At 39.4% G+C, this 14,815-nt stretch overlaps 1 protein-coding gene across 1 annotated transcript; it reads right to left on the bottom strand.

Annotated features, from left to right (window-relative positions):
- Positions 1 to 6,684: 6,684 nt before the first annotated feature.
- Positions 6,685 to 7,630, bottom strand: LOC134290117 (uncharacterized). The gene has a single exon (XM_062857154.1). It carries the CDS (start codon positions 7,417 to 7,419, stop codon positions 6,685 to 6,687), a length of 735 nt encoding a protein of 244 aa, XP_062713138.1. The 5' UTR covers positions 7,420 to 7,630.
- Between the last annotated feature and the right edge of the window lie 7,185 nt (positions 7,631 to 14,815).

Raw genomic sequence — 14,815 nt, 5'->3', positions numbered from 1 at the left:
GAACGAGAAGCAACAGCTGAATGCCGAAGCGGGTGGTTCGCAAGATTCGAAGGATTTGTTTACATGTACCCCGGTCGTTACTGCTCCATGCAACTGCCCCATCGGTGGGTGGGGGAGGCTGGTCTATGTAGGTATCGTCTGGACTGGAGCATACCTCCCTGTAAGCACGTGGTCGTCGTTGGTGATGATGGTTATTTACTGCACGGAGAAATCTCCTTTGAATATATTCTTGTTTGCAAAACTGTGTTTTGCATTATTACGTGTACGTTTATTTAAAAAAAATGAAACGCTTTGACCTGCAATACAATGCTTACAAACAGTTTTCTTATATATTTCTTATTTGGTTCCAGAAATGTTCTTGAAACAGTTTTTTGGCATAACGATTTTTCGTGAACTCTATCCTACTTATTTCTTATTTTTGTGTTATTGTTTTATTTCTTATCATTTTCTTTTCTTTGATTCAATTTCTTCCTGACCTACTCTTTTTATTATGTTTGATTCTATTTTCTGTTATCATATATTCCTTTGTTCATAGTACTTTAGAAAATTAAAACGTGATAATTTATACTGTAATATGTGTATTGATGTTGGATTGGAGCGACTGCACGGCAGAAAAAAAAATAACTAAAGAAGAACAAATTTAGTCATTTAAAATAACTACAGGGTGGAGCGGACCTGGTGTGATGGTTAGAACACTTGACTATCACGCCGAGGACCTGGGATCGAATCCCACTCCCGACAAACTCACAAAATGTGAGTTCTTCCATCGGAAGGGAAGTAAAGCGTGGGTCCCGAGATGAACTAGCCTAGGGCTAAAAATCTCGTTAAGGTTCAACTCACAATTTATAAGTATTGGTGAAAGCGCCTACTGACTTTACAGAGAGTAAACAAACACTCCTGCACGCGGATGTGCAGATGAGGCAGGTTCGTTAGTGCATTTCATTTGTCTCTTTCCCATCTTCAACTAGTTTATCACCGCTGTGCATATGACGCAAGAAATATGCACGCATAGGCAATGGGAGAATAAAAGAAACAGCAAATCAAGGAAGCCACACCATGTATGTGCACTACATGGAAGTAAATACCGCGCCGGTTGGAAAGTGAAAAACGATTTTGTGCAGTTTTCGCGATTGTGTGGCTATCGCCGCGGACTTTTTCGTGATGTAGTGAATATTATTCCATTTCTGAAGCCGGTGAAACATTTTACGCTTCGATTATGGAAGCAATAACGTTTCGAGAGGCAATTAAAAAGTGAGACTGTTCCCGGTAAGATAGTGCTAGTGAAATGGTGCGAGCTGGTGTGCGTTGGGGGGGAATTTGGAAAAGATAGCGCACAATTTATAAAATAGCAGTTTTGCAGTGAAATATTGTGAAAATGTTGTGTTTCTTGGTCTCAATGAAAAGGTAAGTGTCCTGAGCAAGCGTTGAAGCAAATTTTAAAATAACTCGATATCAGATAGTGGTGAAAATTCGAGTATTTCTACATATTCAATTGAAAACTCACACATGTGAGAAAATTTTGCAAGCATGTGTTAGAAAATCCAAACTCAATTCCCCCTTAATACAGATAAAAAAAAACTACAGGGTGGCCACCCAGTCGAAAAGTTTGGGGAAACCGATAAAGGCTCGGAATATGAGATCATCAAGAATCATGTTGAAGGAAATACAACAGCGTGATCGCTCGAGGGTTAGAGCCAAAAAAAGTTATTCTGGCATACGCTTTGGTTCGGCAAACACGCATCCGGGAAGGATACTATACGAACAGTATTGGTACATATACAGTTTTTTTTTTTTATTCTTAATCACTTAACCTAATTTACAGCTCTATTGTCCACTGGGGCACTACGTGAGCAATTTCAATTGACAGCTGCACTTACATTTTGTACAGCGCCTAGATTCTATTCTACTTTATCGAACTGGTTGCCTTTCTGCTGCTTTCACTTTTTCTACTTTATACCTAGTAGAATGATGAGCACAAGGATGATGATGGATGGCCGTTGTTCCTTTCCAGTCCGATTGGGGGTCCATTATGAGTAGCAGTTCGCCGATGTCAAGGTATCCGGGTTCGTTTGAGCCATGAGGCTCAGAAGAGGGTCAGTGTCAGTTGCTCTCGGGGGAAAAGCAACTGACGAAAAATTGCAAGTGCCGGGGCTGGGAATCAAACCCATGACCATCCGCATATGAAGCGAACGTGTGACCAACTACGCCACGGGCCCCGGCAATACATATACAGTTGACTCTCTACATCTCGATATTCAAGGGACCATCGAGATAGGGAGAGATCGAACTGAAGAACCTATTTGTAATGCACACTAGATTGGAAAATCGTCCGTAACTAGGAAAAACCGTCAACAAACAGATGTCACTTCGCCTTCCTAGAATGTTTTGCATCTAAGAAACTAGATCTAGCAACCTGTAAAAACGGGCATATCTACATATGGAGAGAAAATCTAGAACAAAAACGAACGAGATCGCATCGAGATAGAGAGATATCGAGATAAGGAGATATCGACATGTAGAAAGGTAAAATGTATGCAGAATGAAGGGACCGACCAAACCATCGAGATAGGGAGAGATATCGAGATGTAGAACATCGACATGTGGAGAGTCGACTGTACAACAATCCAATGTTTTGAGTCACAACAATATGAATAATCGTGACTCGAAAACTTTAAGGACATTTGCTGACGAAATTCATAGGATTTGTTTTATTGGCGTGAAATATCTAAAGGAATCTTGTGTTAAAACTGAATCTCCTCAGAAGTTTTCCATTCATAGTATTACTTCTATAGTTTCAAAATGTACATGATTTTCAGTGTTTTATCCATTATAACTGTCTAACTTAAGGTTTATAATGAGGAGTTCGCCTTATGACTGCTACTTTCCGACTGTTGCGCGGGATCACAGCTATTTATTCCAAATATAATCCAGGTTTGGATATGAACAGTGAAGAGAATTGTCAGACAAAAGAGGCACAAAACAAGCAACAAAGAAGGCGCGACGATTATTCTTTCCCTTCTGGTAACAGATTATGACATGATCTCGATTTTTTTTTGTTGCAGACAAAACGAAAGCTGAATTTGTTGCGTACTTTTCAACTCGTGAATAATCAATTATTACAGGGTGCGGCAGGAAAAAATGCGAAAAGTTCTAGGCATTATCACACGTTAAATATGGAATATATATGACTATTTTTTTTATGACAGTGTATCAGTCAATGTCTATATTCTAGCACTGCAAAATAAAAATGATCATATTTAATGTTTAATATGTGATAATGTAAACCTAATAAGCGGGTATCAACTGCGCGCCCAATGGTCATTAAACAAAATGACTATAACAGTAAAAAAAATTAGCTTAAATTCGATGAACATCCAGACCACACTGATCCAGAGCCATATAGTTTCACATACTGGATGAAATAAATACATATATTTGATGATATTGTAGAGGAAATTAAAAAATTTGTTTTATCAGATATGAAATTCAGCGACCTGTGTACTTTTTTGCGGTATGAAAATTCTGATTGTCTTCAGCTTCAGACGCCGCACTGTAAAGATTAGTGACCAAAATGGGAAAATTTTTAATTAACTTTTCAGAAAACTATCCTATTAGAGATCGTGGAACGTTGAAACATAGACTGGTTGACGTCAAATGGACGAAAACGATGTTTGAAGTTGAAAAACACTTTCGCATTTTTTCCTGCCGCATACTGTACTAACCCAAAGTCGGAAACTGTTTGATGATATATCTTCAACAGAGTTGCAGTGTTTACCGACTCGAAGTTACTGTTCAAAAAATCGCAATGCAAGGCTTGAAAATCTCTAAACTCGTAGTGTACGTTGTTTATCCTATTATTTTAAAGTTGGGACAAACTAATGTCGCATTGGGTGGATCGTCGCAACAAATACAGGTTGCGACATTGTCATTATTGTTGCGCGATGGTTGAATTTTGATTCACTGGGTATGAATTATGTTGGACCGCTTCAATTATGGAATTGTAGGTCCAACAAATGATCCCAGGCAATATTTTTTCATTAAAAGAACTTGGAATAAAATTATGCTTTGAATATAGCGTGAATGGGCAATTAAAATGGTTTGAATTACAAAGTCACATTGAAATTTCATCTTACAGAAATAAAAACACCAAATTGCATATTTTCCCTACAAAAAAGAAAAAAATGTTGGACGAAGCAAATGATACTTGCTTATTGTACAAGCTGCATTTGCTTCTTCCAACATTTTTTTTCTAGGTCAAACCATTATTGATCTGCATTCGGTTGATAGTGTACCGACCAGAGTTTAAAATTTTCATTTTCAATGATTGAAATCATCGTGAATTTTTAAAATTCTCAACTGAGGCATGAAAACAAAATTCGTTTTAATTTTTTCACTCATTGATTCGTTTTTCTGTCACTAACAATTTTCACTGAGAAACAAAACTATACCATAACTCCCGATTAAACTTCCAATCAACACAAAACTTGTGTATAGTAATCAATTGGAGTACAAATTGTTTCATTTGTTCATTAAGTCGAATTTTGTGTTTGTTATCAGGAAATGCTGATCCTTTGAACACTAAGAATTTGCATACTTTGACAGATACGTATTTCGACCTCAACTGTAAGGTCGTCTTCAGTGTCTTGTACTTGACTCGACTCTATCTTGAATACGTATCTGTCAAAGGATGCAAATTCTTAGTGGAATTCAAAGGAACAGTACCCGATTTTCTTTTTACTTACAGATATTCCCCTAACAAGCCCAGGTTAATCATCATCATCAGGAAATGTTTTTTTTACGATGTGCAAGAGAATACTTATGACAAGGAATTGCCCAGACAACCAGAATTCGTATAAGATGTTGCATAAGATGATAAAGTGGAGGCCATATGAGTACATGCCTCAATTTAGGCGCATGTAAAATGTACGTATATCGCCTCCACTTTAACATCTTATGCGATCACTGGTTGACTGGGTGAGTTCGGTAGTTGAAAGTAGATCAAGTGAGTCAATTAACCAGTAAACACTAGAATATTTGTTTGCTAATCGCTATGCTTATCGAGATATTGGCAGCAGAATGAGACCATGAATGAGACCATTGGCAATTTTTGGTAAAATGAATGAACTGTTCAACTTAGCATATCTTCGGCTTAAATGAAAAATGTTAAACTTTTAAAGTAGTATTTAAAAGCTTGCTTATAAACATTTCGAATGATGTATCAGACGTAGAAATGCTGATTGTAAAACTATTAAATGTTGCCACATTAAAAAAAATCAAATTTTCGACATACAAACCGTTCCATACAAAAAAGGTTCGCAAAGGTTCGCTTCGGGACTACTTCTATGTCTTTCTTAAGGATCGCTGGGAGACATTGAAAACAAAAATGGCTGCTAATAGCTGCTATTCTGCAATTCCAATCAAGTTGTCGGCGATGATTGAGTTATTCCAAAATAAAATCACCCTATTGCCCTATGGCATTACATTCGATCGTTATAATCGCTTTTCTGGGTAAATTATTCATAGTAGAATATAAATCTGGTCTTGGATCCCTTAGCGACCTAATTTTTACCGAATTGGAATCTACTTTGTAAATTGGATCAGAAATACATACTTATACGCAGATAAGCGCTGTTACATAGAAAAAAATGTTTATTTAAATTTCTTAAACTCCTCAAAAAATGAGATCAGTTTTTTGACAGCTCGAAATGACATTGAGGATATTTCAACATCAGTTGAAATGGAAAGATCCAAAGAGCAGAATTGTCATGCTCTCAGTACGGACAAGCCTGCTTGTAGATACAAAGGCTTATATTCTATGGAGCTCTTGGAAGATCTGTACTATCTATACAGTTCAATACAATACTCCATTCACATGTTAAATTGGTCATTGGTCTGTGGCGTATAGAGTAATCATTCGTAGAACACTAGTTTCTCTTGTAAAGTCTGTATGTACATTTCATGAAGTTTTGGGACAACCTAGAACATCCGTGGAACTCAAAATAGTAAAACTGTTGTGGGAAGCTTCAAAACATATACCTAAACAAAAATAGCATCTATAGATCACAATTACTGTACGTGTATATTGATACAACTTTTATAGATATAGTTGGACTTGTTGGAAATATCGCACAATGGACAACTTCAACAGCGGACGGAAAATCAACGGCGGACGGAATTCACGGACCGGGACGAAAGCAAAACACCGGTGTACTTTCTAACAGTACTCGAACGACTAATTCATTCACAATATTTACAATAACAATAACAACATTCGAAAACACACACTCACGGTGTGTCTACATTACATAGTGGTCGTCTCGATATGAGGGTTGTCTGATTGCAACATTTCATACACTCTCAACACGCCCCCTCAAGTCGACAACCCGAGTACTTATCACAGCAAGTCACAGTCTCTGTATCACAGATCTGTCAATGACAGTCAAACACAAACAAAAAAAAATCGAAAACTTGGTCTCTCACAAGCTCGTTGCATCATCTGAACTTCAGTCTTGTCAACGTCTACAAAATATACCACAGCTTCCAATACACATTTACGGCATCAAACGTCTAAAAACAATTCTTCTTCACTCGACCGTTTCTGCTCGCTAGAGGTAACAAAGCTTTCTTATCGCTACGTCATGCTGCCAGCCATCTTCTTTCTTCTTTATAACTCTCGCTCTCCATTTACGATGCACTCGTACTGGCCAGCATGGCTGCAACCTCCTTATCTTTCTCGCACTTGCACAAAACATCCAACACATACTGTTTTCCATTGTGCTGTCCAACGGCCATCGTCGTCCCGTTTCTCACTATGTGTGTCCTGTCGCCGACGAACGTAACCTCCAATCCCGCTCTTGTCACTCGGTTCACTGACAGTATGTTACAGTTCAATCCGGGGAGGTACAACACATTCCGAACTTCACATTTCTTCTTCTTATTTCCTACTGTCGCGTACAGGACCACATCACCACAATAATCTGCTTTCATCTTTTCGCCGTTCGCTACTAGCACATCCACGGGTCGTTCCAGCCTTCGCATCACACTGAATACACTGGAATCCTTCGCCATGTGGTTCGTCGCTACGGAATCCAGGATCCACTCCGCATTCCCCAGCTCTTCTTCTTCCTTCGTCGCGAAAAACACAACATCCGCACGATCCGAGCAACGGTCTTCTTCATCTGCTACATTCGCTTCACTGTTTCTAAATCTTCTCTGCCTATGCTCACTCGGATCGGGATCCGCTAACAGCCGCACACGACAATCGGCACGCTTGTGCCCGAATTTGCCACACCGAAAACACGTAATCTTCCTCCTGGTGTGCCTGCTCACCATGGCAACGCCGTCACCATCGCCATCATTCTCCACAAGATTTCTTCTTTTTAAGTCTACATCGAGTAACCGCTTCTTTACGAAAGCCATCGTAACACCACCAGGAAGCGTCTCAATCGCGGTCACCACCGAATCGAACGACGACGGGAGGGTCAACAACAAGTGACAAATCGCATCCGAGTCTTCTACTGCTGCACCACTTTCTTTCAACTCGCGAATCAGCCTATCGAATTGCAACAAGTGTTCCGGCAAACTAACACCCGCCCCCTCAACGTAACGCAAGGTAAGGAGCTGTTTTCTCACAAAAAGTGCCCTCAGCGTATCCCATATTCGCTTCGGGGTCACGCAATCCTTCACCAACTCGAGCTGATTATCAGCGATGGCCGAAATTATTAGCGCCTTGCACTTTTTCACAGCACCAGTTCGCACAACCATTTGCTTTTTCTTCAATGCTTTCACATCAGCCGTATCGTCAGCCATCATTCGCAAATCATCGATTTCATCAATTTCCCGGTGCACACAATCCAGCAAATCATACGTGTCGAGTACGGTCTCCATCCGGAACTTCCAATTGTGGAAGCCGGTACCGTCGAACGCGGCGATTTTAATTTTCTCGTCCATGCCTGGGACCCACAACCTGTTGGAAATATCGCACAATGGACAACTTCAACAGCGGACGGAAAATCAACGGCGGACGGAATTCACGGACCGGGACGAAAGCAAAACACCGGTGTACTTTCTAACAGTACTCGAACGACTAATTTATTCACAATATTTACAATAACATTAAGGGCGGACGGGACGATCGGGGAAATATCCGCCATTGCTCTGTTGCTACTAAGATGGTAATCTCAGATTCTACTTCATATTTTGCAACAAAAACCTATCACTGTGTATGCTCACTTGGAGTGCATATGCTGATTGTTTTTCAGCATCTTCAGTGCGATAGAACTCGAGATTACCATCTTCAAAATCGCGAGTCAAATTGTTAGAAAGAGAGGCAAGATAGGAAAAATAACACGGCGTCCCGTTTCACCTTAACAACATTCGAAAACACACACTCACGGTGTGTCTACATTACATAGTGGTCGTCTCGATATGAGGGTTGTCTGATTGCAACATTTCATACACTCTCAACAGGACTGAATTCCAAGGAGTTTGGAGACTTTAGAAGTATTCATGATGTGTTTTACAGTAGACGTTCGATAACTGCAACATGTTTACGTTTCACTTAGCGAACAAAATTCGATAACTGCAACGTCAAATTGGCGTCAACAACCCATCAATTGACGTAAAATGAACGTAAAATTCATTCGACTGTTCATTCGGGCTAACCTGGCGCACCGTTTTGACGGAAAGCGGTGCGATAACTGCAAATTTGTTGCACTTACCGGACTTGCAGTTAGAAAGCATTGCAGTTAAACCGTTTGCACCGACCGAACGTCTACTGTACATATATTTAAGGTATAAACCGTACGAATAGGGACATGACGTTAAAAAATTAACGCAAAAAAAATTGATCACCTGTTTGGATGTAGCTGCCCCATAAGGCTATCTGACGTTTGATCATCTTTCTCTGTTTCGCTGCCGAGGAGGATAGGTTTGTTTTCATACGGAAACGTTTCCCTATGAAAATATTAAACACAAAATTGCTATCTTCTGTGGCTGCTTGAGAGAGAAGGGTGATGAACGCTAGATTGCCTTATGGGGCAATCGCTATACCAGAAGGATACACAAGATGATCACTCGCGCCTATTTAGGGATCCATATCAACTCAAATATTGTATTAAGCGGAATATCACCTTTAAAAATATGCTAACACTATAATATTTACAAAATGCTATTTGTAATACTTTTAGTACTAGGTATGTTTATAATTTTATTTTTTTTCTATCTTAAGTTTCTTTACAATCAATGTAACTACAGCTTGAAGAAAGGGAGAGATGTAGGGTAAACAGGTATAATATGCCCCCCTTAAGCAGAAATGGCAATATATCTACAACTGCTGCCTTATTCCATCTATTGTTCACTGCAAATCGTTGTCCCTACAGTCAGTGAAGTGTTGCATGAGAACTTTACCTTTGGTGAGGCGGCTATGGAAGCTTTGAAACGTTTTTCGAAAACGTTCCAAAATTTGCCTTATCAAAACAAACAGGGCAATACGCCCCACCAAAACAAAAACGTCCAGCCCTGTGATAAAACTGTCCCAGAGGATAATTCCACCACATGCTTATCTTAGGAGGGTCTTTTAACTAGTGTTTAACTGCATAAAAGTTGCGAAATACCACAAGCGAACATAACTAGCTTTGTTTGCAATGAAGTTAGCTTACAAGAGATAAAATATTACGCCAAAAGCCTCGATTTCAAACTTTTTGATAATATTATTTTTTTTCTGTACCAATCAACTAACGGACCAGCTTGATGGCAATTATTCTTCAATATTAAAGTTTTCTAATTGATCACGCATGCAAAAAGCACTTGAATCTCTAGAAAATGAAGGGGGGCGTTTTGCCCCGGTGGGTATTATACCCTTTTACCCTAGTAGGCTGATACTTGAATAGATGAGCGCTTGCACGTTGACGTCATCATTAACTCCTTCTCTTTCTGTCCTTTGGCGTCGGTCCATAAAGCCGTCCTTGCCTAAAAAAAAAATGAGGGCAATGTTTACAAATCATATGAAAATTCGATGAGATTAGGTTTTTGCTGCAAGCCTCTATTGTTGTAGTAGGCTGATGAAATTGAACTGGATAATTGGGGACTACGAAGCAAATTACCACAGTTGATCATGTGCGTGAAGCGCCGATTTTTTAACATGGGGAAGCATAGGAAGTCAATTTTAAAATGCTTCTAAAAAATTCAAAACATTATTTAATTAAAAACGGATTGATGTACGGGTTAAGAATCTTCGTTTACACAATCAGTGCCTAATCTGGGAAAAAACTTTTTATTCAAAATTATATGCTAAAAAGTTTGCTAATTGAATTTCTCACCACGTACACCCACTCGCTTTTAATTAAATATTGTTTTGATTTTTTTAGAAGCATTTGAAAACTGACTTCCTATGCTTCCCCATGCTAAAAAATCGGTCCTTCACGCATACAGTAAACTTTTTCCAGGTGGCAGCAGCGTACCTTCGAACTCTCGAATAAATGTCATTCTTGTTAAGTACCACATCCAAACAAAAAGTATTTTCACTATACTACAGACGTGTCCCTGGGGTCACCAGTTAGCCTAGTGGTTAAGGCTATAGATCGCCAATCCGGAGACGGCGGGTTCGATTCCCGTTCCGGTCGGGCAACTTTTCTCGACTCCCTGGGCATAGTGTATCATTGTGCTTGCCTCACAATATACAAATTCATGCAATGGCAGGCAAAGAAAGCCCTTCAATTAATAACAGTGAAAGTGTTCAAAGAACACTAAGTTGAAACGAAGTAGGCCAAGTCCCAGTGCGGATGTAGAGCCATGAAGAAGAATAAGAAGAAGAAAAATAAGAAGACAGTCGGGTCCTGTCGGGTGCTGTACACCTTCGCACAGACAACTCCCGGTGCAACTGCCACACACGGAACTGCCAAACTACCCAAAATTGAGTTCTTTTGACGCAATTCCATAGTTAGCTAAAAATATACTCAAGAGTGGGTAAATTCAACCTAAGACCCCCTCATTCAACTCAATTTTGAGTAAACCGACATTTACCCAAAATTGGCTTATTAGGATCAAGGATCCCCTTTGGGTAGATGCATCTTTGTTTGTTTTTGACAACATCGGTGAGCCAGAGAGGGAAAACAACCTAATTTTGGGTGACGAGTTTATTCGATATACTCAATTTTGAGTAAAATCGACCCAAATATTAGGAAGTTTGGATTTTCCGTGCAGACACCACTGTCGATGCTTCTCGGGAGCCACCAAGCCCTCTCCAAACATGAACCACTCCTCAATGGTGCATAGCGACTTTCGTCTTCCATGAAGCTGGCGTATCTCCGTTTGCACGTATTCGATGGTGAAATCGTGGTCGATCTGCAGACGAAACTTCATGCCAAACTATACAAAAGAACGGACTCGCTGAACATTCGTCTTACGGACCACCACAATCGGAGCCGCCTGCTCTAAAAAATCTACCGTGCCAAGGCTTTTAGCGAATACCTGCGGAAAGTCGTCCTGCTGCTTGCTCACGTTGTCTGAAGTTCTGCTGACACGGTTATAGATGGAGTCGAACGGAACTGACCATACAATCCGCAAATTTCGATCATGTCGGAACCCAGTAGGTAGCGATGCTCCGTTAACACCTGTTGAGGCTCATTCAAATATTACGTAACGCAATGGGGAGAGGGTCTAGCGCTGTGTTACGCTTCATACAAAATTTTAAATCTTCGATACAAAAGTTGTTACGGGAGGGGGTCTAAAATTGTCTGATTTTGCGTTATGTAATATTTGAATGATCCCTTAACACAGGTTGAAAGAAACATTCTCTGTCGATCTGCTCAATCGCATCAAGATACGTTTTATGCAGATCATATAGATACTGATTCCATTGGCGTAACTAGGATTTTTTCCTGGAGGGGGCCCAGGGGGGGCCTGACCTGAGATGAATTTTAAGCGGGATGGGCGCCCGATATGTGAATATGCAAATCAGTATTGTACACAGAAAAAAATATTCATGTAAAATTCAGCGAGAAGTCATGCACATAAAGGGAATGCTAGAGATAATGCATATTTACATGAGATATAATGTAAAATTACGTTACAATCGTGTAAATTTCCGCTAATAGTCACGTAACCAGTTGGAGTCCATGATGATTTTCGCGATGGTTGGTGGAAATTTACACGATGGTAATGTAATTTTACATTATATCTCATGTAAAAATGCACTAACTCTAGCATTCCCTTTATGTGCATGATTTCTCGCTGAATTTTAATTACATATTTTATTCTGTGTAGTTTTGAGTAATCAAAATGACTGTTTCAGATTTGTTCATAGTTTTGTAAACTATATGAGTACGAACAATTCTCGAAGATTTTTTTCCATAGCTTAATTCAGTGATTCCATCTTGGCTTCTTCCAGAAATTTAATCAAGAATTCATCTAGGGATTCCACTAGACATTTTTTCGGGGATTTGTCCTGGGATATCTTTAGAGGTTCCTCCAGTAATTGTTCCAGTGCTTTTTTCGAAGTTTCCTTCAGGAATTTCTCCAGAGATCCGTTATAGTAGTTTACGCAACAAGGTGCAGAATGCAAGCCTCGTTGGATAAGTGTACAACTCGTGCTGTAAAAATCGAGTTCTGCACCGAAATGCGTGCAACGTTTTTTGCAATTTCATAAATTACCACTTGAGGATAGTTTTTAACAAAACTTTTTCATCAAACTGCACACTGGTGTTCCAAACCATGTTTAAGAAAGTCTGATCATAGCAGGTTATACTGTGCAGTTGTCACAATTTTCCAAACCTGCGTCCAGAAAGCATCAAGAAGTTGATCAAAACTGAAAACAGTGCTGTAATGGTTCATTACGCAACGCAAATCAGTGCTGTAATGAACCATTACAGCACTGATAATTTGGTGTGGGAAAGTAGGCCTTTTCCTGCCAGATTTGCGTGAGGTAAAACAGCCTATTACGATGAGAAATTGCAAAAAAGTATTTCTGCAGGTATTCAGAGATTTTTACAGGAATTTCTCCATATATGCCTTCCAAAATTCCACTAGAGATTGCTCCAATAATTACATCTGAAATGATTCGAAGTATTTCTGCAGGAATGTATTCCAGAAATTCTTTTAGAAAATTTTACTTAAAGATTCTTAAAAACACTCCAAAAATTGTTTGAAAAATTTGTACAAAAAACCTTTAGGGATCCTAGTTTTTTATCTGTATTAACGAGATTTTTAGCCCTAGGCTAGTTCATCTCGGGACCCACGCTTTACTTCCCTTCCGAAGGAAGAACTCACATTTTGCGAGTTTGTCGGGAGTAGGATTCGATCCCATGTCCTCGGCGTGACAGTCAAGTGTTCTAACCATCCCACTAGGTCCGCTCCACTAGGAATCCTAGTATTCCTTCAACAATTACTGCAGACATTGATTTCTTCATTTTTTTTATCCAGGAATATTCCTACAAAATGATGAACCTGCCTACGGCAAAAAATCCCTAAATAAAAAAGAAAAAAAAAATTCTTCCAGGTATTCGCTAAGAAAGCTCTCCTGAGATTCTCCTGAGTTCCTAATGGGGCTTGCTTCCGGGATTCCTCATCGGGTTTCTTCAGAAATTACTTCAAGAGTTCCTCCAGGGATTCACCGGAAATTTCTTCTGCTATTCTTACAAAAACGAATTCCGAGATTATTTTAAACATTTCTAGAAGAACTCTTATTGGGATTCCTTCAGAAACTCCCGCAGGAATTGATCCAGCATTTCAGGATTTCTTCAGGAATTTCAGCGGTTTCTTCGGTACTTCTCATGAGAATTCTTCAGAAAATCCTCCTGGAATTCCCTCAGAAATCGAATTTTGTATTTCATCAGGAATGAATCTTGAGATTCCTCCAGGAACTCCTTCGGAAATTCCTCCCGGATTTTTTTTTCGAGAATTATTCCAGGTATTCCTCCTGGCATGTCTCTAGGATTTCATTCAGGCATTTCTCCAGAGACTTCTGCAAGAGTTCTACCAAGAATTTCTCCAGGTATTACCCCAGGTATTTCCTCAGGAATTACTCCAGGAATTTATTAAAGTTTGGATCCAGGAATTCTTCCATGAATTCCTCCGAAAATTCTTCCAGGAATTTCTTCTCTAGGGTTGCCTCTGCACATTCCTCCAGGATTTATTTCATGGATCCCTCCAGGAATTCCATCGATGATTCCTGCAGTAATTCCTCCAGAAAATCCTCCTGGAACTCCACCAGAAATTCCTTTCTAAATTTCTCTAAAAATTTCTCCAGGAATTCCTTCAGAAATTTCTCCATGGACTCCTACCAGAATTCCTCTAGAGATTCTTTCCGGAATTCCTTCAGGGATTTTCAAGATATTCATTTAGGGATTCCTCCTGCAGTTCTTCCATGAATAGTTCCACGGATTTTCCCCAAGATTTCCTATAGAGATTTGTCCAGGAATTCCTCCTGAGGTTCTCCCAGAAGTTGTTTCAGGGATTCCTCCAGTTTTTGTTTTGCAAGAATATCCCCAGGGATTCTTCCAAGTAATTCTCTAGAAATTCCTCTAAGGATGCCTCCAGGAATTCCTCAAGAGGTTACTTAAGTACAGTGCGATAAAAAAGTATAAAGACAGAGCCGTTTTCCATACAAAATAATCCTGTTTAGGGATCAAAATCTCTTTTTCTAGCAATTCGATTGTTATGGAATTTTGTCTGCAAACTTAAAATAACTAAAATTTTGGCTAGAAATATAAATCATCATCCATGAAAACGTGGAAATAAGTGTCTTTATCTGAAAAGTATGGAAAACGGCTCTGTCTTTATACTTATTTCTCGCACTGTATTACCCAAGAATCCCTTC

The sequence above is a fragment of the Aedes albopictus genome, chromosome 3 (genome assembly GCF_035046485.1).
Source record: "Aedes albopictus strain Foshan chromosome 3, AalbF5, whole genome shotgun sequence".
NCBI classification, from domain to species: domain Eukaryota; kingdom Metazoa; phylum Arthropoda; class Insecta; order Diptera; family Culicidae; genus Aedes; species Aedes albopictus.
Note: the sequence above shows the minus strand (reverse complement) of the source record. Positions and strands in the feature narration are given on the sequence as shown.